General features: G+C 38.6%; 1 protein-coding gene across 3 annotated transcripts in view; it reads left to right on the plus strand.

Moving 5' to 3' along the window:
* Positions 1-22,973, plus strand: part of SLC7A8 (solute carrier family 7 member 8) — a 61,939-nt gene that overhangs the window by 26,888 nt on the left and 12,078 nt on the right. For all 3 annotated transcript variants that reach the window (XM_053702341.1, XM_053702340.1, XM_053702342.1), the window contains exons 5-8: positions 9,697-9,822; positions 11,410-11,563; positions 22,026-22,149; positions 22,487-22,590. In XM_053702341.1, the coding sequence (XP_053558316.1) occupies positions 9,697-9,822; positions 11,410-11,563; positions 22,026-22,149; positions 22,487-22,590 (508 nt within the window). The remainder of the gene's footprint in view (positions 1-9,696; positions 9,823-11,409; positions 11,564-22,025; positions 22,150-22,486; positions 22,591-22,973) is intronic.

Consider the following 22,973-nt stretch of genomic DNA (forward strand, 5'->3'; position numbering starts at 1 on the left):
AACAAAGCTTCTAGACTCTTGTCGGATACTTCATTCCGTTCCTCTTCCTTCCATAGCTCAGTGCATGGAAGTGATCGGGTTGATGGTAGCGGCAATGGACATAGTTCCTTTTGCGCGCATTCATCTAAGACCATTACAACTGTGTATGCTCAGTCAGTGGAATGGGGATTATACAGACTTGTCTCCGAAGATACAAGTAAATCAGAGGACCAGAGACTCACTCCGTTGGTGGCTGTCCCTGGACAACCTGTCACAAGGGATGACATTCCGCAGACCAGAGTGGGTCATTGTCACGACCGACGCCAGTCTGATGGGCTGGGGCGCGGTCTGGGGAGCCCTGAAAGCTCAGGGTCTTTGGTCTCGGGAAGAATCTCTTCTACCGATAAATATTCTGGAACTGAGAGCGATATTCAATACTCTCAAGGCTTGGCCTCAGCTAGCGAGGGCCAAGTTCATACGGTTTCAATCAGACAACATGACAACTGTTGCGTACATCAACCATCAGGGGGGAACAAGGAGTTCTCTAGCGATGGAAGAAGTGACCAAAATCATTCTATGGGCGGAGTCTCACTCCTGCCACCTGTCCGCTATCCACATCCCAGGAGTGGAAAATTGGGAAGCGGATTTTCTGAGTCGTCAGACATTGCATCCGGGGGAGTGGGAACTCCATCCGGAAATCTTTGCCCAAGTCACTCAGCTGTGGGGCATTCCAGACATGGATCTGATGGCCTCTCGTCAGAACTTCAAAGTTCCTTGCTACGGGTCCAGATCCAGGGATCCCAAGGCGGCTCTAGTGGATGCACTAGTAGCACCTTGGACCTTCAAACTAGCTTATGTGTTCCCGCCGTTTCCTCTCATCCCCAGGCTGGTAGCCAGGATCAATCAGGAGAGGGCGTCGGTGATCTTGATAGCTCCTGCGTGGCCACGCAGGACTTGGTATGCAGATCTGGTGAATATGTCATCGGCTCCACCTTGGAAGCTACCTTTGAGACGAGACCTTCTTGTTCAGGGTCCGTTCGAACATCCGAACCTGGTTTCACTCCAGCTGACTGCTTGGAGATTGAACGCTTGATCTTATCGAAGCGAGGGTTCTCAGATTCTGTTATCGATACTCTTGTTCAGGCCAGAAAGCCTGTAACTAGAAAAATTTACCACAAAATTTGGAAAAAATATATCTGTTGGTGTGAATCTAAAGGATTCCCTTGGGACAAGGTTAAGATTCCTAAGATTTTATCCTTCCTTCAAGAAGGATTGGAAAAAGGATTATCTGCAAGTTCCCTGAAGGGACAGATTTCTGCCTTGTCTGTGTTACTTCACAAAAAGCTGGCAGCTGTGCCAGATGTTCAAGCCTTTGTTCAGGCTCTGGTTAGAATTAAGCCTGTTTACAAACCTTTGACTCCTCCTTGGAGTCTCAATTTAGTTCTTTCAGTTCTTCAGGGGGTTCCGTTTGAACCCTTACATTCCGTTGATATTAAGTTATTATCTTGGAAAGTTTTGTTTTTAGTTGCAATCTCTTCTGCTAGAAGAGTTTCAGAATTATCTGCTCTGCAGTGTTCTCCTCCTTATCTGGTGTTCCATGCAGATAAGGTGGTTTTACGTACTAAACCTGGTTTTCTTCCAAAAGTTGTTTCTAACAAAAACATTAACCAGGAGATTATCGTACCTTCTCTGTGTCCGAAACCAGTTTCAAAGAAGGAACGTTTGTTGCACAATTTGGATGTTGTTCGCGCTCTAAAATTCTATTTAGATGCTACAAAGGATTTTAGACAAACATCTTCCTTGTTTGTTGTTTATTCTGGTAAAAGGAGAGGTCAAAAAGCAACTTCTACCTCTCTCTCTTTTTGGATTAAAAGCATCATCAGATTGGCTTACGAGACTGCCGGACGGCAGCCTCCCGAAAGAATCACAGCTCATTCCACTAGGGCTGTGGCTTCCACATGGGCCTTCAAGAACGAGGCTTCTGTTGATCAGATATGTAGGGCAGCGACTTGGTCTTCACTGCACACTTTTACCAAATTTTACAAGTTTGATACTTTTGCTTCTTCTGAGGCTATTTTTGGGAGAAAGGTTTTGCAAGCCGTGGTGCCTTCCATTTAGGTGACCTGATTTGCTCCCTCCCTTCATCCGTGTCCTAAAGCTTTGGTATTGGTTCCCACAAGTAAGGATGACGCCGTGGACCGGACACACCTATGTTGGAGAAAACAGAATTTATGCTTACCTGATAAATTACTTTCTCCAACGGTGTGTCCGGTCCACGGCCCGCCCTGGTTTTTTTAATCAGGTCTGATAATTTATTTTCTTTAACTACAGTCACCACGGTATCATATGGTTTCTCCTATGCAAATATTCCTCCTTAACGTCGGTCGAATGACTGGGGTAGGCGGAGCCTAGGAGGGATCATGTGACCAGCTTTGCTGGGCTCTTTGCCATTTCCTGTTGGGGAGGAGAATATCCCACAAGTAAGGATGACGCCGTGGACCGGACACACCGTTGGAGAAAGTAATTTATCAGGTAAACATAAATTCTGTTATTTGTCCACAAAATGACATCAGATCAATCTGCCATCCAAAGATAGGGAAATACAGTGCAGTAAATCCATATACATGGTAGCCTGATCTATAGTCTACAGTGCCAGTCAGCCATCATTTGGCGATAGGTGCAGATGACTATTAGTAATTTAATACAGCTGAGGCTTAAAGCATTTTTTATACAAAAATTGCAGGAGATTATGATTTCAAGAGGGAGGCAGTGGGTTCAGGATTACTTTGCAGAAGCTTTTCAAGGACAATGTCTGGGATATGCATAAGGCTTATACTAATTAAGCTCACACTTACTGTTTCTTATCAGCCACAAAAAATGCAGCTCAAATAGTATATTCAAAATGGCATTATCAATTGTAAATACAAATATACCTCCTTCTACGATGCTGTTAATTTTTTTTATTTATTAACGGACAGACTTAAAGTGATATAAAATCCACATTTTTTTTCTTTCATGATTCAGATAGAACATGCAATTTTAAGCAACTTTCTAATTTACTCCTTTTTTTTTTATCAATTTTTCAAATAAAGATACCAAGAGAACGAAGACAAATTGATAATAGGAGTAAATTAGAAAGTTGAATCATGAAATAAAAAAAAAAAGGGTTTCATATTCCTTTTATATCCATATTCACATCTCCAGTGTTAAGGCAGCTTTGCATAAATTTTGATCTTCTCAATGAAATAGGCAGCTATTCTATAAAGGCAAAGTACAAATAAACACAACTCTGATTCAAGGTAAGAATTTTTAATTTATTAAAACATACACTATTAATAAAATGCAATTTATAGTCAGTGACTGCAGTTTCCAATCTGCTGCGCTCAAGCAAATTAATTGCCTTTTATTTCATTTGGTATTAGGCAGATTCCATTTTCACCATATGATAACAGGTCCAGGAATTAGTAGACCCCACCATAGTGCTTCATTCCAATAGTGCACCTACCTTGTAAAAAGTAGTGCTATTCAAAGAGATAGCAGCTCTGGACAGGATGAAGATATCAGACACCTGAATTAGTAAGAATTCTTACATTACAGAAAAGCAGGCAAACATATGAGACAATCTTGGCAAAGGCTTTTCAAGGGACTTTCACTGAATTTACAAAGCAAAAAAAAAAAAAAAAAAGCCAGAAGATTAATTTGGTGTTGATGATGACTGCCTTATGTGTGAATGCAGGTTTAACTGTTAAGACCTAACATGGGAAATTAAAAATGTAAGTTTATCATTCACATGTATAAAAGTGCAAGTGCTGCAATCATAAATTAAATGCCCATGAGAGCATATCTAGGTAGGCTCAGGTGGGTGCTTGTGTATTAAGCACTATATGACAGCCGTGTTTTTATGTAAAGTGCTCAAGGCAGGTGCACCCTCTTGAGCCCACCTTAGTATGTTCTCATGGTAAGATGCTAAGGGGCCGATGTATTAAGCAGCATATCCTGCTCATTCCGCCGGAATCAGGAGTTAAGAAGCAGCGGTCGTAAGACTGCTGCTCCTTAACCCGTACTGCAATCATCCCAATCAGATACGATCGGGTTGATTGACACCCCCCTGCTAGCAGCCGATTGACCGCGAATGTGCAGGGGGTGGCATTGTACAAGCATTTCACAAGAAATGCTTATGCCGGCAGCATATGCTGTCTGCATTTATCCATGTCGGGCAGACATGATTCGCTACAGTGAATCATGTCCGCCCACCATTTGTTAAATCTTACCCCTAAGTCTTAATAAGGCTTGGAAAACACGGCAAAATGCTAATCGCTTTAAAGGGAGATTTCAAATGTATTTGACTGTATAGCTATTTTCTGTTTGTAATCCATTGTATCTTCACAGCTACTGTATATATGTATTATTATTTTATTTATTTTTGCATGTTAGCTAAACTTAAACTGTATCAAATATTTTAATACAAATTTGAATTTATATTTTGATGGCCCAGAGAGTACGTGAAATAGGAAACCTTTCTTAATTCAATACAGTACCATTATAAAACAGCATTTTAAATTGATTAATACAGGTTTGTGATAAACCTAGTATATACATCAGACATTATAGGAGATATGGTTTAGGACCTTAAAGGGATACTTATTCCAAATTCTTTCTTTCATGATTCAAATAGAGCATGCAATTTTAAGCAACTTTCTTATTTACTCCTATTATCAGTTTTTTTTCGTTCTATTAGTATCTTTATTTAAAAAGCAGGAATGTAAAACTTAGGAGCTGGCCCATTTTTTAATCAGAACCTGGGTTATGCTTGCTTATTGGTGGCTAAATGTATCCAAAAATAAGCAAGCGCTATCCAGGGTGCTGAACCTAAAATGGGCCGGCTCCTAAGCTTTACATTCCTGCTTTTCAAATAAAGATAGCAAGAGAACGAAGAAGAATTGATAATAGGAGTACATTAGAAAGTTGCTTAAAATTGCATGCTCTATCCGAATAATGAAAGAAAACATTTGGGCTTAGTGTCCCTTTAAACACTACATGTTTCTTTGCATAAATATTTTGTAGATGATCCATTTTTATAGCCCATCTGGACTTTTGCTTATTTTATAATAACATTGTGCTGATTTTAGCCCCAAAGTATCATATGTAGACTGAAGTCTACAGATTCCTGCTTCCTCCTGTTTGTTTAGTGGGTCTTTTCATATGTGGGGGGGGGGGGAGGGGGAGAAGTTACTGCTCTTCCTGCTTTCTCAGCCCCTTTCAATGGGTGTCCCAGCCTAACCTCATCAACAGTGCTACACTGGGAGCTTCTACGTTTTTAAACCGGTTTATACTGGATTTTTAGATCAGTATCTGCGCATATTCTTCTTTATAGTAGTGTCTGTTACATGCAGTTATCTGAACATTGGTGTATACTATCCCTTTAATGTATACTTAAATTAGGCTAAAGTAGATTAATCTGAAAAGGTATTAGATTTGATTTCAGTATCTAATGCTCCTTGGTTACAGTGGCAAGTTATGTCTTTTTGTAGAACAGTCTTCACATTTTTTTTTTTTTTTTTTTTAGAGGAGACTTTTCTAAAGTGTCTGGTTAATTAATGTTTATTGGACCTTGGTTCTGGCACTGGATGTCATCTATGCAGATATGGGGGATGGGTTGTTTTGGACTGCGCACTTGGGACACAGTGCCAGGCTGCCGGGAGGAAAGGATCCTGCTTAAACTGGTTCCCTGAAAGCTCAAACAGACGGGGAGGGGGAAGTCTGGATTATGCAAGCAAAGCTAGGCTAGAAATGTCTTTATTCCGGCTGCTTGATTACTACTAAGCTGAGTCAGCAAGAAAGCAAAGGCTGCAATGTGATAGCATAAATCCAGTGTATTTTAGATTGTTTTTGTGGGGTGTGAAAGAAAAACGTTAGCGTGTGTCTGCTTGTGAGAACTCTTGTGAGCATGAGAAAAGGATAAATGTATTTTTATAAGAGGAGCACTGTTTGTTTATGCCTGAAGCTACATAATCTAATGTTAGTGTGTGAGATTATATGTAGTCCTTGTGAGTGCTGCTAATGTCTGGGGAGAACAGTAGTGTTTGCAAGTGTTCTGTGTCTGTGTGCACCATGTGTGTTTTTTTATTTTTATTGGTGTTTTTTAATGTTTATTTAAAAAAAAAAAAAAAAAAGCATGAGATGGGAGTTAAAGGGACACTGAACCCAATTTTTTTTCTTTCATGATTTAGATAGAGCATGCAATTTTAAGCAACTTTCTAATTTACTCCTATTATTTTTTTCTCGTTCTCTTGCTATCTTTATTTGAAAAATAAGGCATCTAAGCTATTTTTTAGTTTAGACCTCTGGACAGCACTTGTTTATTGGTCGGTTAAATTAATCCACCAATCAGCAAGAACAACCCAGGTTGTTCACCAAAAATGGGCCGGCATCTAAACTTACATTCTTGCTTTTCAAATAAAGATACCAAGAGAATGAAGAAAATTTGATAATAGAAGTAAAATAGAAAGTTGCTTAAAAGTGCATGCTCTATCTGAATCACAAAAGAAAAAATTTGGGTTCAGTGTCCCTTTAAAGGGACAGGAAACCCCAAAATTTTCTTTCATGACTTGGATAAAGCATTCAATTTTAAACAACTTTACAATTTACTTCTATCATCAAATTTGCTTCATTATATTGTTATCCTTTGCTGAAGGAACAACATTGCACTACTGGCAGCTATCTGAACACATCTAGTTAGCCAATCACAAGAGACAAATGTGCAAGCACCGATCAGCAGCAGCTCACACTAATGTGGGATATGTGCATATTATTTTTCAACAAGGGATACCAAGAACGAAGCACATTTGTAAATGGAAGTGAATGTAAAATTGTCTTAAAATTACATGATCTATCTGTATTAAAAGTCAAAATGAAACTTGCATGATTAAAAAAAAAAATGTTTCTGTTTATGATCTCATATGAGAAATGGGCACAGTCATCTGCATTTTGTCCTTGTGCCAGTTACCCTGTCCTTCTTGGCAGCACAAAATCCCTTCTCTCCTCCAGTTCTCCTTGTCCTTCAGGGTCACTGATAATCAGAGTGACGCAAAGCCTGTTAGACATTTTCTTCTAGTGTCCAGCATGTGTCAATAAGGGTGCCTGGTGACAGACAGACAAAGGAGTGTGAGATTTTGTCTTAGATAATAGAGTTCAAATTATAGCATTATAACAATATTAGGATAAATTTAGTGTATAAATGTACTAGCAATTTAGTGTTCTGCTTATATTACAAAATATCTAGGGGGTGTTAATAAAATAAATATTAATTTAAGTTATAAAATAATCTGTAAAACAAATGTGCAATACAGTAAAGAATAATGTTTCATATTGTTATGATAAAGTCTATCAACGTGTTCCCTTTCAAATATCTGGCTCTATAGCGGAAGCAAAAGATATAGGAGAACCAAGTCTTTTATATAGTCCTACACATCTTTATCCTTGATTTTTAACTTGATTGAGCTGAATAAAAAGCTATCATTTGCATACTACATATATGTACTGTGCTCCCGGCTGAACTTCTGACCCTCTCACTTAGGTTTCTCCCACCCCTGTGTTATGTTATCTCTAGGAGTTGTTTTCAATACTTCCTGTCTCTCTCTCAGGTTGTTTTTGGTCTCCCTGCACAGTCTGGTAAGCTGACTCTCCTCCCATCTGTCTGTTTCCACTTAGATTCTGAGCTTGAAAACAAGTTGTCATCTGTGGCAGAATGCCCTGGTCCATAGGAAACTGAGTGTGTGAAACCTTCTGTAGCTTCAGAATTTCTATAAGGGGAAGTAGGGGGTACTTGCACTACAAAATGGTCACTTAAAGGGGCATAAAACCCATTTTTTTTTCATGATTTAGAAATAACATGCAATTTTAAACAGCTTTCTAATTGACTTCTATTATCTAATTTGCTTCATTCTCTTGATATTCTTTGCTAAAAAAAAAAGCATATCTAGATAAGCTCAGTAGCTTCTGATTGGTGGCCGCACTTAGATGCCTCATGTGATTGGCTCACCCGTGTGCATTGCTATTTTTTTAATAAAGGATATCTAACGAAGGAAGCAAATTAGATAATAGAAGTAAATTGGAATGTTGTTTAAAATTGTATTGTGTACCTGAATCCTGATTCCTGAGAGACAAATTTTGGGTTTAGTGTCTCTTTAATAAGAGGTGGAACACTATTTTAAAAACAGATGTGGGGGTGCTACAATTTCACATTTATGAATAAGTCTACTAGGATTATAGTAATATATTTACTTGGTAAAATATTATGAACGTACAAGAACATTTTGTTTGTTTGCTGCATGGTCACATAATTGGTGTTTACAAGCTAATGCATACTATGTAAGAAATTAGTATGTGTCTGCTTGATTTTTGTAACACACTGACTTGTGCTTGTGTTGTTTAAAAGCAGTTGGTTAGTAAGTGGTATGTGCTTGTTGTCTGGAGCAGCATTGGCCCTTTATAAGTTATGTGCCTGAAATCCGTGCTTTACATTTATGTAAGTAAACAGTAGTATGTTGCAGATGTTTGGTGTGTGTATCACATTTATAAACCAGAGCTTTTATGTCATTATATCGTATACTGATTCTGTGAAACAGAATCCAGTAGAGTGTAGGTTGAACCAGATCCTACTTAGCTATGCTACTTTATGCCTTAGATATGTTTCTTATTACCATTATCAGTACTTTTCCTTCATGCACACTGCCTGTCTTTCAGCTATATAAACTTAATGTATACTTTTCCTTATTTGTTTGTTATGCAAATACCAAAGGGTAACTATTTGGGTGTTGGCATTAGTTTTAAATGTACATGGCCTCTTCCTAACCACTATTCTTCCTGTCTCATGCATAGACTTGACATACAGGAACTTTTTGCTTTATTTGCTGTTGCGGAATTTCCCTGCAATATAAATGAGGCAGCTTCCCTGCCTAGACTTGGCATTGGAGTCTGGGCCCAATCCCCATCCCTACATATGATATTTAGACACTTTGACACAAAATGAATAGCTGTCTATATGGGTGACTAATAAATTAGGCAGGTCTCTCAGTTCCTCCAGTAAATGAGCCTTTAGATGTTGTCATTCGAGATCAGCAAGAGTAAGAAGACCAGTGAGGATTAGCAGAAGTAACCAGGGAATATTATGTTATTTAATTTAGCTCTAAAGAACTAAATGAGTGATGTATTTGGCTACAAATTGTATTGTATATGTTGTTACACTACAGTAAGATTATGCCTTTGATGTGGCAATACAAATAAGGGAGTAGCATCTAGGTTCTTTGTGATATTTAACTGGGCAGCCGATAACCCGATAAGCACTCTGATATTTTTTTAAAAGGGGTTTAATATTGGAAAAAGTAAATGAGCTGTGGGGTTATTGGGGATAAAAGGATGAGTATGCTACTATGTATTATGAGTTTTGTAGGTGGCCACATCATATCCCTTCTGGACATTGCAATGTTAGCAAATAGCATGGGAATGTTAGTATTGATTGGTTTTAAAGTCTGTAATTAAACGGTTCTGTAATATTCACTGTAACTTATGAAGTATTAGTATTGACACCTATAGTAAGGAGACCGTCTAAATATCTGGGTCAGCTTTATATTGTTAGTGATCGGTGTTTTGAGGCATTGAGTTCTGTCTTATTGTGACCAATGGATATGGTTTTTCTAATAATCTCTTCTTTTGCAGTGTTGCTAACATGGGTGAATTGCGCCAGTGTGCGCTGGGCCACACGCGTGCAGGATATTTTTACTGCTGGAAAACTTCTTGCACTGGGACTCATCATTATCATGGGGATAGTGCAGATCTGCAAAGGTAAACATTGTGTATGAACATATTATTGTGCATTAATAGTGGTCAAATTTATTCACAAAGCTGTACTTTTCATGATGTGATATATTTTTTTTTAATGTAGAAAGGTTGCTAAAAGCTAGTAGCTTCAGCCCAATATCATGTACAGGGCCATTCCAAGGAAAAAATGAGTGCTTGCAGCTCACAAGTAGAAAACAGCCGGCGATAGGCAAGGTCCTCTGACTGCCAGGGTGTGCCCTGTTTGCAAACTGCAAGGCTTGGAGCACTTGAGTGGGGCTTTAGCTATGCACAAGTAGGCAAGGTCCTCTGACTGCCAGGGTGTGCCCTGTTTGCAAACTGCAAGGCTTGGAGCACTTGAGTGGGGCTTTAGCAATGCACACATAGGCCTTGATCTCAATCTACTGGGAACTGTGTTGTCGGCACAAAAAAAGGTTACTTTTTAGTTTGGCACAATCACAATAGTGTGATTTTGGCTTATTCTTGCACTTGCACACGGGCTTTCGGTTGCTCAAAAAAAAAAAGCCCTATCTACATTATAGAGCCAAAAAACTGCTCAGCCAACACAATCTGTTTTTAGCTCACTTTTCAACTACTTTTAAAGACCATTTTGGTTTATCGAATTTTTTCATCTCAAAGCACTTGATAAGTCCTTGGAAGGGCTTTTTATCCATCTGGTAGACTTTTTCACGTCTATTTCTAAACAGTCTTTTACATTGCACCTATGTTAAACACTCTGAAATGGCCACTGGAGATATTCTACAGGTTTATTAACATACGTGGTATCAATTTTATTAAACCTCCATCCATTCATTCCTATTTGAGTGTTTTACATAGAAATTCACAGTCGCTATTTAGTGTACATTTCACACCAAAATGGAACCAGCCTTTAACAAACACTAGAAAAAAATCTTGTTTAAAAACAATCCTTGTAAAAGTTGTCAAATGACCATATAGTGAAAGAAAGAGTGCACAGTCTGGCCATCCACATAACCTAATAAATGCATTTAGATGGGTTAGCAGTGGTGTGGATGGAAACAGATTATAATAATCAAACTCTAAAAGCCACGATAATGCGATCTGTAGAAATACAATTTTAATAACGTCTATACTGTTATTGAATCATGACAGTGCAAGTGAGAAATATAATCAAAACATGAAATGTAAAATTACTCCACTTGTAAATGTTGTTGTCCTAAAGTGAATATAGAAGTATATCTTGCCAAGACACATATGGCATTCATATGGTTACTGAGTGTTGAGGGTGTCTTGTGATGACAATAGGTGAATGTCAGACATATAAATTAGTTTTTTCCTTGTCAAATGAACAAAAGGGTTCCATGAATAGAGCTTTGCTGTAACCTTAAAGGACCACTAAGGTCAAAATTACACTTTCATGATTCAGATAGATCACACAATTCTAAAATCTTTCCAATTCACATCCTTTATCTAAATATACAGTTATAAAAAGTATCAGTCTCAGAAGGTTTAGTGCCCATTTAAGCTGTAAAATTAAACAAGCTATATATTGGCAGCCTTCTGTGGTTATATGTCTCTTCCATATTTAACTTTTTAATAATTTTGTTTTTTTAGGGGAATATTTTTGGCTAGAACCAAAGAACGCTTTTGAGAATTTCCAGGAGCCAGATATTGGTCTCATTGCATTGGCTTTTCTACAGGGATCCTTTGCCTATGGTGGATGGAATTTTTTGAACTACGTCACAGAGGAGCTGGTGAACCCCTATAAGTAAGAGTGATGTACAGTGCCAAGATCAGTCTGCGTCAGAAAGGAAAGCTGAGTTTAATTCTTTTGCAAGTGACCGTGACACAGAAAGGAGTTAGTACTGTGACACAGAAAGGAGTTAGTACTTCTGTTTTTGTGACACTGTGATCAGATTTCACCTGCACAAAGCTTTTAATAATTTTTCCCCCCCTCGTATAGCATTTGCATCCTGGCCCAGGGTCAGTGACAGACAGCTCTTCTACTAAGTCAGAGTGCTAAAGTAATGCCTAATGCACAGTTTCCAACATTTTAATTTTTTAAACCAAGACTTTAAAGTGCTTTAAATAGTTTGAGCAAGTTGTGGATAATCTATTGCTTTCTATCAGCCCCTTTACCCCCGAACCCCCCCCCCCCCCCACCCCCTATACGCTTTTTTTTTTTTTTTTTTTTTTACAGATCTATACATTTCTCTTGTTAAGTGTGTTCAGTCCACGGGTCATCCATTACTTATGGGATATATTCTCCTTCCCAACAGGAAGTTGCAAGAGGATCACCCAAGCAGAGCTGCTATATAGCTCCTCCCCTCACATGTCATACCCAGTCATTCTCTTGCAACCCTCAACAAAGAAGGAGGTCGCGAGAGGAGTTGGAGTTTTTACTTAATTATTCTTCAATCAAAAGTTTGTTATTTTAAATGGCACCGGAGTGTGCTGTTTTTTTCTATCTCAGGCAGTATTTGGAAGAAGAATCTGCCTGCGTTTTTCTATGATCTTAGCAGGCGTAACTAAGATCCACTGGCTGTTCTCGACATTCTGAGGAGTGGGGTAACTTCAGAAAATGGGAATAGCATGCGGGGTCCCCCGCAAATAAGGTATGTGCAGTACAATATTTTCTGGGAATGGAATTGACTAAGAAAACACTGCTGTTACCCATATGATGTAAGTACAGCCTTAAATGCAGTAGTAGCGACTGGTATCAGGCTGATAAATGTATGCGCAGTCGAGTTATTTTCTAGGGACTAGAATTTGACTGAGAAAATACTGTTAATACTGAAATAATGCTTAAGCTTTATGTGCAGTGGAAGCGACTGGTAGCAGGCTTAGTGATAACTTTGCATGACATTAAAAAAGTTTGTTTTTAAAACGTTTACTGGCATGTTATTCGTTTTGTGAGGTACTTTGGTGATAAATCCTTTTGGGCATGATTTTTTTCCACATGGCTAACGTATTTTTCTGCATAGAAACCGTTATATCAGGTCTCCCACTGTTGTAATATGAGTGGGAGGGGCCTTTTTTTAGCGCCTTGTTGCGCAGTTAAAATTCTAGCACAGTCTTCCTGCTTCTTCCTCCTTGATCCAGGACGTCTCTAGAGAGCTCAGGGGTCTTCAAAATTCGTTTTTGAGGGAGGTAATCAGTCACAGCAGACCTGTGACAGGTGTTTGACTGTGATAAAAGCGTTAAATCTTAATTTGATATCCGTTTTTGGGTATTGAGGGGTTAATCATCCTTTTGCTAATGGGTGCAATCCTCTGCTAATTAATACGTTTACCGTTAAGAATTGTTGACTATAACTGAATTAGTTCTTTGTTATTCAACTGTGTTTTTTAAAAGCGCTGCAGCGTTTTTTATATTGCTTGTAGACTTATTGAAAGTAATTTCCAAGCTTGCTAGCTTCATTGCTAGTCTGTTTAAACATGTCTGATACAGAGGAATCTGTTTGTTCATTATGTTCAAAAGCCGATGTGGAGCCCAATAGAAATATGTGTACCAATTGTATTGATATTACTTTGAATAAAAGTCGATCTGTACCGATAAAGAAATTATCACCAGACAACGAGGGGGAAGTTATGCCGTCTAACTCTCCTCACGTGTCAGTACCTTCGTCTCCCGCTCGGGAGGTGCGTGAGATTGAGGCGCCAAGTACATCAAGGCCCTTACAAATCACTTTACATGATATGGCTAATGTTATGAAAGAAGTATTATACAATATGCCCGAGTTAAGAGGCAAGCGCGACAGCTCTGGGTTAAGGACAGAGCGCGCCGATGACACGAGAGCCATGTCTGATACTGCGTCACAATTTGCAGAACATGAGGACGGAGAACTTCATTCTGTGGGTGACGGTTCTGATTCGGGGAGACCGGATTCAGAAATTTCAAATTTTAAATTTAAGCTTGAGAACCTCCGCGTGTTGCTAGGGGAGGTGTTAGCGGCTCTGAATGATTGTGACACGGTGGCAATCCCAGAGAAATTATGTAGGCTGGATAAATACTATGCGGTACCGGTGTGTACTGACGTTTTTCCTATACCAAAAAGGCTTACAGAGATTATTAGCAAGGAGTGGGATAGACCCGGTGTGCCTTTTTCCCCTCCTCCGATATTTAGAAAAATGTTCCCTATAGACGCCACCACACGAGACTTATGGCAGACGGTCCCTAAGGTGGAGGGAGCAGTTTCTACTTTAGCCAAGCGTACCACTATCCCGGTGGAGGATAGCTGTGCTTTCTCAGATCCAATGGATAAAAAGTTAGAGGGTTACCTTAAGAAAATGTTTGTTCAACAAGGTTTTATATTACAGCCTCTTGCATGCATTGCGCCTGTGACTGCTGCAGCGGCATTCTGGTTTGAGTCTCTGGAAGAGGCGATTCGCACAGCACCATTGGATGAGTCTTTGAGCAAGATTAGAACCCTTAAGCTGGCTAATGCGTTTGTTTTGGATGCCGTAGTGCATTTAACCAAACTTACGGCTAAGAATTCCGGATTCGCCATACAGGCGCGCAGAGCGCTATGGCTTAAATCCTGGTCAGCAGATGTAACTTCGAAGTCTAAACTACTGAACATTCCTTTCAAAGGGCAGACCTTATTCGGGCCCGGCTTGAAGGAAATTATTGCTGACATTACTGGAGGTAAGGGCCACACCCTTCCTCAGGACAGGGCCAAATCAAAGGCCAAACAGTCTAATTTTCGTGCCTTTCGTAATTTCAAGGCAGGAGCAGCATCATCTTCCTCCGCTCCAAAACAGGAAGGAACTACTGCTCGTTACAGACAGGGTTGGAAAGGCAACCAGTCATGGAACAAGGGCAAGCAGGCCAGAAAGCTTACTTCCGCCTCTAAGACAGCATGAAGACAGGGCCCCCTTTCCGGAGACGGATCTAGTGGGGGGCAGACTTTCTCTCTTCGCCCAGGCTTGGGCAAGAGATGTACAGGATCCCTGGACGTTGGAGATTATATCTCAGGGATACCTTCTGGATTTCAAAACTTCTCCTCCACAAGGGAGGTTTCATCTGTCAAGGTTATCAACAAACCTAGTAAAGAAAGAGGCATTTCTACAATGTGTACAAGACCTCTTAGTGATGGGAGTGATCCACCCAGTTCCGCGATCGGAACAAGGGCAAGGGTTTTACTCAAATCTGTTTGTGGTTCCCAAAAAAGAGGGAACCTTCAGACCAATCTTAGACTTAAAAATCTTAAACAAATTCCTAAGGGTTCCATCGTTCAAGATGGAAAGCATTCGGACCATCCTACCCATGATCCAAGAGGGTCAATATATGACCACAGTGGACTTAAAGGATGCCTACCTTCACATACCGATTCACAAACATCATTATCGGTACCTAAGGTTTGCCTTTCTAGACAGGCATTACCAGTTTGTTGCTCTTCCCTTCGGGTTAGCTACGGCCCCGAGAATTTTTACAAAGGTTCTGGGCTCACTTCTGGCGGTACTAAGACCACGAGGCATAGCGGTGGCTCCGTACCTAGACGACATTCTGATACAAGCGTCAAGTTTTCAAAATGCAAAGTCTCATACAGAGATAGTTCTAGCATTTCTGAGGTTGCATGGGTGGAAAGTGAACGTGGAAAAGAGTTCTCTGTTACCACTCACAAGGGTTCCTTTTCTAGGGACTCTTATAGATTCTGTAGAGATGAAGATTTACCTGACAAAGTCCAGGTTATCAAAGATTCTCAATGCTTGCCGTGTCCTTCACTCCATTCCATGCCCATCAGTAGCTCAGTGCATGGAAGTAATCGGCTTAATGGTCGCGGCAATGGACATAGTGCCATTTGCGCGCCTGCATCTCAGACCGCTGCAACTATGCATGCTAAGTCAGTGGAACAGGGATTACTCAGATCTGTATATATCTAGGGAGAGAGAGAGCGCTGAAACAATTCACCTCAAAGTATACAGGTTGATATCAAAAAATCCCCAGATAAAATTGATGATTGAAATCTATGTAAATAGTCTTCCTGCGCTAAAGGCCCGATTATGTGGACCTAAAGCTAAAACATTTGAGGTGACACTGAATAGATGGAAATGATCACTCAGGACATAAAATGTGTTAAATATAAGCTAATATTTATTATTGATAAAAGAGATGATTAAAATATTTTCTTTGAAAATTTATTAGTAAAATAATTTTTAAAAATTTTTTTTAAAAAAAATATGATTAAAAATAGAATTTAATTGAATTTTGTATTAAAAGGTTGATATAATAATGTTTTTCAGCAAAAATAAGAGGCAAAAAAGATGAAAAGAAAAGATATAGGTGAGGTGAGTGTACTGAGCAGAGGATATAGTTAGTATACACAGCACATTTAGTTAGTATGTTAGTATAGTTAGTGAGGTTATTCAAACAACAGATGCGGTTAATATACAGCAAGTTTAATGAGTGCAGTGGATTTGATTGAGGTTAAAGTGTAAACTAAAAATGGGTCAGCTAAAGGTGTATAAGCTCAAGTGGTGTGTGCTAAAAATGTATTATAAACTAAAATTTAGTAAACTAAACAGCTATAAAATAAATATACCTAAATTCATAAAGTGGACAGTTGTGCAAAAAAGCAATGTAAATGAAACTTAGCTAAAAAATAAAGTTAAATATTAAAGTTAAATAGAGCTAGGTTAATAAGGCAAAGTTAGTACAACTAAAACAGCGTAACTAAAATTTGGTATTAAAAATTGCCATTTCAAACACAAATGTGATAGAACTGTAAAATGAAAGTTCTTTTCTGTGCACAGATAAAGAGTGTTGGCATATGCAAAATGTTGGGCAAGTGAAATTTTCAGTGCCGTCTCCTTTTTATGTTAAAAGTACCTTGTAAGATCAGACTCACAGTCTTTTTTGTAATTCAATCCTACGGTAAAATCAAATGAAGTAATCCAAAGTTCAGGTAATACCAGGTTACCTTAAGCTGCTTTTATTCAAGGAAGCATCTGTCAGGTTGTTAATATAGTACCTTATTTCTTTCCTTGTCCTTTGTGGTAAAGCCAGGTTACCACTATGAATTTCGAGCCGCATACAGGGCTGGTGTGACGTTAATGTGGTGCTTCCGCGTCTGGAAGCAGAGTAGTTCTCGTCTGGTCTTTTTCTTGCTGATGGTAGTCTGACGTCACAGACTACGGTGGCTCAAATTGGCCAGAAAGAAGTAACGCGTTTCGGTCGTGGACCTTTCTCAAACTTCTTGAATAAAAGCAGCTTAAGGTAACCTGGTATTACCTGAACTTTTTAACATAAAAAGGAGACGGCACTGAAAATTTCACTTGCCCAACATTTTGCATATGCCAACACTCTTTATCTGTGCACAGAAAAGAACTTTCATTTTACAGTTCTATCACATTTGTGTTTGAAATGGCAATTTTTAATACCAAATTTTAGTTACGCTGTTTTAGTTGTACTAACTTTGCCTTATTAACCTAGCTCTATTTAACTTTAATATTTAACTTTATTTTTTAGCTAAGTTTCATTTACATTGCTTTTTTGCACAACTGTCCACTTTATGAATTTAGGTATATTTATTTTATAGCTGTTTAGTTTACTAAATTTTAGTTTATAATACATTTTTAGCACACACCACTTGAGCTTATACACCTTTAGCTGACCCATTTTTAGTTTACACTTTAACCTCAATCAAATCCACTGCACTCATTACACTTGCTGTATATTAACCGCATCTGTTGTTTGAATAACCTCACTAACTATACTAACATACTAACTAAATGTGCTGTGTATACTAACTATATCCTCTGCTCAGTACACTCACCTCACCTATATCTTTTCTTTTCATCTTTTTTGCCTCTGTTATTTTTGCTGAAAAACATTATTATATCAACCTTTTAATACAAAATTCAATTAAATTCTATTTTTAATCATATTTTTAAAAAAAAAAAAATTTTAAAAAATTATTTTACTAATAAATTTTCAAAGAAAATATTTTAATCATCTCTTTTATCAATAATAAATATTAGCTTATATTTAACACAATTTATGTCCTGAGTGATCATTTCCATCTATTCAGTGTCACCTCAAATGTTTTAGCTTTAGGTCCACATAATCGGGCCTTTAGCGCAGGAAGACTATTTACATAGATTACTCAGATCTGTCCCCTTTGCTAAATCTGGACCAGGAGACCAGAGATTCTCTTCTCTGGTGGTTGTCACGGGTTCATCTGTCCGAAGGAATGACCTTTCGCAGACCAGATTGGACGATTGTAACAACAGATGCCAGCCTTCTGGGCTGGGGCGCAGTCTGGAACTCCCTAAAGGCTCAGGGATCGTGGACTCAGGAGGAGAAACTCCTCCCAATAAACATTCTAGAATTAAGAGCAATATTCAATGCTCTTCTAGCTTGGCCTCAGTTAGCAACACTGAGGTTCATCAGATTTCAGTCGGACAACATCACGACTGTGGCTTACATCAATCATCAAGGGGGAACCAGGAGATCCCTAGCGATGGTGGAAGTCTCGAAGATAATTCGCTGGGCAGAGTCTCACTCTTGCCACCTGTCAGCGATCTACATCCCAGGCGTGGAGAACTGGGAGGCGGATTTTCTAAGTCGCCAGACTTTTCATCCGGGGGAGTGGGAACTTCACCCGGAGGTATTTGCTCAACTGATTCGTCGTTGGGGCAAACCGGATCTGGATCTCATGGCATCTCGCCAGAACGCCAAGCTTCCTTGTTACGGATCCAGGTCCAGGGACCCGGGAGCGGTGCTGGTAGATGCACTAGCAGCCCCTTGGCTTTTCAACATAGCTTATGTGTTTCCACCTTTTCCGTTGCTACCTCGACTGATTGCCAGGATCAAACAGGAGAGAGCATCAGTGATTCTGATAGCACCTGCGTGGCCACGCAGGACCTGGTATGCAGACCTAGTGGACATGTCGTCCTGTCCACCATGGTCTCTACCACTGAGGCAGGACCTTCTAATTCAGGGTCCTTTCAACCATCCAAACCTAATTTCTCTGAGGCTGACTGCTTGGAAATTGAACGCTTGATTCTATCAAAGCGTGGGTTTTCGGATTTGGTTATTGATACATTAATACAGGCTCGGAAACCTGTTACCAGAAAGATTTACCATAAGATATGGCGTAAATATTTATATTGGTGTGAATCCAAGAGTTACTCATGGAGTAAGGTTAGGATTCCTAGGATATTGGCTTTTCTACAAGAGGGTTTAGAAAAGGGTTTATCCGCTAGTTCGCTAAAGGGACAGATTTCTGCTCTGTCTATTCTTTTACACAAACGTCTGGCAGAGAATCCAGACGTCCAGGCTTTTTGTCAGGCTTTGGCTAGGATTAAGCCTGTGTTTAAAGCTGTTGCTCCTCCGTGGAGCTTAAACTTGGTTCTTAATGGAATGAAGGGGTTCAAACGGAACACCCTGAAGAACTTTGATATTAAACTTTTATCTTGGAAAGTTCTGTTTTTGATGGCTATTTCCTTGGCTCGAAGAGTCTGAGTTATCTGCCTTACATTGTGATTCCCCTTATCTGATCTTTCATTCAGACAAGGTAGTCCTGCGTACTAAACCTGGGTTTTTACCTAAGGTTGTTTCTAACAGGAATATCAATCAAGAGATTGTTGTTCCATCATTATGTCCTAATCCTTCTTCAAAGAAGGAACGTCTTTTGCATAATCTAGACGTGGTCCGTGCCCTGAAGTTCTACTTACAGGCAACTAAAGATTTTCGGCAAACTTCTTCTCTGTTTGTCGTTTACTCTGGACAGAGGAGAGTTCAAAAGGCTTCGGCTACCTCTCTCTCTTTTTGGCTTCGTTGCATAATACGTTTAGCCTATGAGACTGCTGGACAGCAGCCTCCTGAACGAATTACAGCTCATTCCACTAGAGCTGTGGCTTCCACTTGGGCCTTTAAGAATGAGGCCTCTGTTGAACAGATTTGCAAGGCTGCAACTTGGTCTTCACTTCATACTTTTTCCAAATTTTCCAAATTTGATACTTTTGCTTCTTTGGAAGCTGTTTTTGGGAGAAAGGTTCTACAGGCAGTGGTTCCTTCTGTTTAAAGTTCCTGCCTTGTCCCTCCCATCATCCGTGTACTTTAGCTTTGGTATTGGTATCCCATAAGTAATGGATGACCCGTGGACTGAACCCACTTAACAAGAGAAAACATAATTTATGCTTACCTGATAAATTTATTTCTCTTGTAGTGTGTTCAGTCCACGGCCCGCCCTGTCTATTTGAGGCAGGTTCTAAATTTTAAATTATAACTCCAGTCACCACTGCACCCTATAGTTTCTCCTTTCTCGTCTTGTTTCGGTCGAATGACTGGGTATGACATGTGAGGGGAGGAGCTATATAGCAGCTCTGCTTGGGTGATCCTCTTGTAACTTCCTGTTGGGAAGGAGAATATATCCCATAAGTAATGGATGACCCGTGGACTGAACACACTACAAGAGAAATAAATTTATCAGGTAAGCATAAATTATGTTTTTGTGGTTGGCAGGAAGATTGTTGACTGAGAGTTCCATAAAGAGATATAAAAATCAGAAATAAAAGGGACATAAGTCACAATTAAACTGTCATGGTTCAGATAGAGCATGTCATTTTAAAGGGTCATTAAACACAGCAGCGTAGCATAATTAATAAATACATAATTTAAAGACAGTGCAAATGCGCTTAGTTTGATTTTCAAATGATTAGTAGATTTTTTTCTTTAAAATTTCAGTTAGTTAAATTTTCCCTCCCACTGCATCATGTGACAACCATCAGACAATCACAATTATTATCTAGGTAGGCTCATTGGTGACTACACACATTTTTTTTTTTTCTTCAGGTCACTGACTCACTAGATGTGTTCAGGGCGTTGCTGGAGCTGATTTTGGATATGTGTTTAACACATATGCAGGAGTTAGAACTTCTACGTCCCTTTAAGTCTTTAATAATATCTTTAATATCCCTTTTAAGTCATAGAATATTCGAAACAGTGCTCCTTTGGTAAAAAAAATGTTAGATCAAAGTAAATATAAAAATTAATAACTTGTTTCCTTGCAAAATAAGCATTTAGAAATAGTAGCCCCTGCCCCCTCCCCCCCAGTTTTTTAAGAGCAAATGATTTTCAAAACTCTTTAAGTTTTCTTCTGTCAGTTCTGGGCATGAGCGAATTGGACTCCCTGTTATCTAGTCTATTCACAACTAGCCTATAAGTTTTATGACTGGGCTAAGATAAAACTTCCTGCAAAGTAGGGTTGTGACAGGAAGCACAAATGAAGTGTAGAAATAAATAAGTCAAATCCATTTAAATAGATGAATAATACATATTGGAATGATTTCTATTAATGGGACAGTCTACACAAAAATTGTTATTTTTAAAAAAAAAGATAGATAATGCCTTTACTACCCATTCCCCAGCTTTGCACAACCACCATTGTTAGATTAATATACTTTATAACATTTAAACCTCTAAATTTCTGCCTGTTTCAACGGCTCTATTGACAGCCTCTTAATCACATGCTTTTGTATTTGCTTTTCACAACAGGAGACTGCTAGTTCATGTGGGCCATATAGATTACAATGTGTTCACATCTGGGGAGTTATTTAGAGTTAGCGCAATACAGTGCTAAATGCAACTCAATAGATTTTAAATAGTCAGTCATGCGATCAGGGGGCTGTCAGAAGTTGCTTAGATACAAGGTAATTACAGAGGTAAAAAGTATATTAATATAACTGTGTTGGTTATGCAAAACTGGGGAATGGGTAATACAGGGATTATCTATCTTTTATAACAATAACAATTCTATTGTAGATTGTCCCTTTAAGTTTAAGCAACTGCTTAGTGCTTTTTTTATTACAACAATGCAACAGACTGTTTTAACATCCCTTTAAATAAACTCAATCTAAACAGATCTCTTTAGATAGAATAATTTAAAACCTAAATTATAGTACCCCAAAACATATTCTTCTCAGAGTAAGATTCCTGATATTTTGCTTCTACAGCAAAGTGTAAACATGTTAGTTATACAGATGGTATGAACTAAAAGGTTCTGTTATTGAAGTAATAAGTAGCTCACTATTTTCATATGAAATGTTCTTGGCTGCTGCAAAGACAGATTGTTTACAAGGCATTGCTAGTAACCTGTATGAGGCTTGTGAGATCACAAGGGTTATTTTTATGAATCTTTTCTGTATAGCACATGACTTGAGTATAATGTAGACCTCCTCTTGTCAGAGTCTGTATAATCATTGCTTTTTTTCCCTTTGCCACAGGAACCTTCCACGTGCCATTTTTATATCTATTCCACTTGTCACTTTTGTGTACGTGTTTGCAAATATTGCCTATGTGACTGCAATGTCACCTCAAGAATTACTAGCATCCAATGCTGTAGCTGTGGTAAGTACAAATACTTAGATCTCAAAATGTAACCATCCTTCTTGAGGGGAACTCTGGCAAAATACACTGAGGTCTCTTCAGCTTCTCCTGTCTCACCAGCATTTTCAGCTTCACATCTTATGCTGGGCTACTGATTTAATAAAGCTCCCATATCTCTCCGTTCTTCATAAAGCATTAAATCAACTGAAAAGATTAACGTAGGCATTGGTGAAGCTGGAGGGACCGCTTAATGAATTTACATGTTGGAAGACAATAAAGATAGATAATAAGATAAACAATAAAGAAAGATGGAAAAAAAAAAGTTTTGTTCTTTCACCAACCATCTTTCTCATTTCAGACATTTGGTGAGAAGCTACTTGGTGTCATGGCCTGGATTATGCCTATATCCGTGGCTCTTTCTACGTTTGGTGGTGTTAATGGGTCTCTCTTTACCTCATCCAGGTCAGTAAGATGCATCTTATTTATTACTAAAGGATCATGTGCTATTCTCATTTATCATTGTGTGCACACATGCTGAATATTATGGTGCTGTCACATTTGTATATATGTTTGTGTGTGTTTCTGCTTAGACTGTTTATATATATATATATATATATATATATATATATATATATATATATATATATATATATATATATATATATATATATATATATATATATATATATATATATATATATATAAATTCACACACATATATATGCTGCAGCATTCTGTCTGTTTCACATTATGACTGCTGTACGTACACTTAATGTATTTACATCACTGCAACGTAGTAATAGAGTACTAGAACACGTTGTTCCTCTTCATACAAATCTTTCTGC

Source organism: Bombina bombina, chromosome 2 (genome assembly GCF_027579735.1).
Source record: "Bombina bombina isolate aBomBom1 chromosome 2, aBomBom1.pri, whole genome shotgun sequence".
Classification (NCBI taxonomy): Eukaryota; Metazoa; Chordata; class Amphibia; order Anura; family Bombinatoridae; genus Bombina; species Bombina bombina.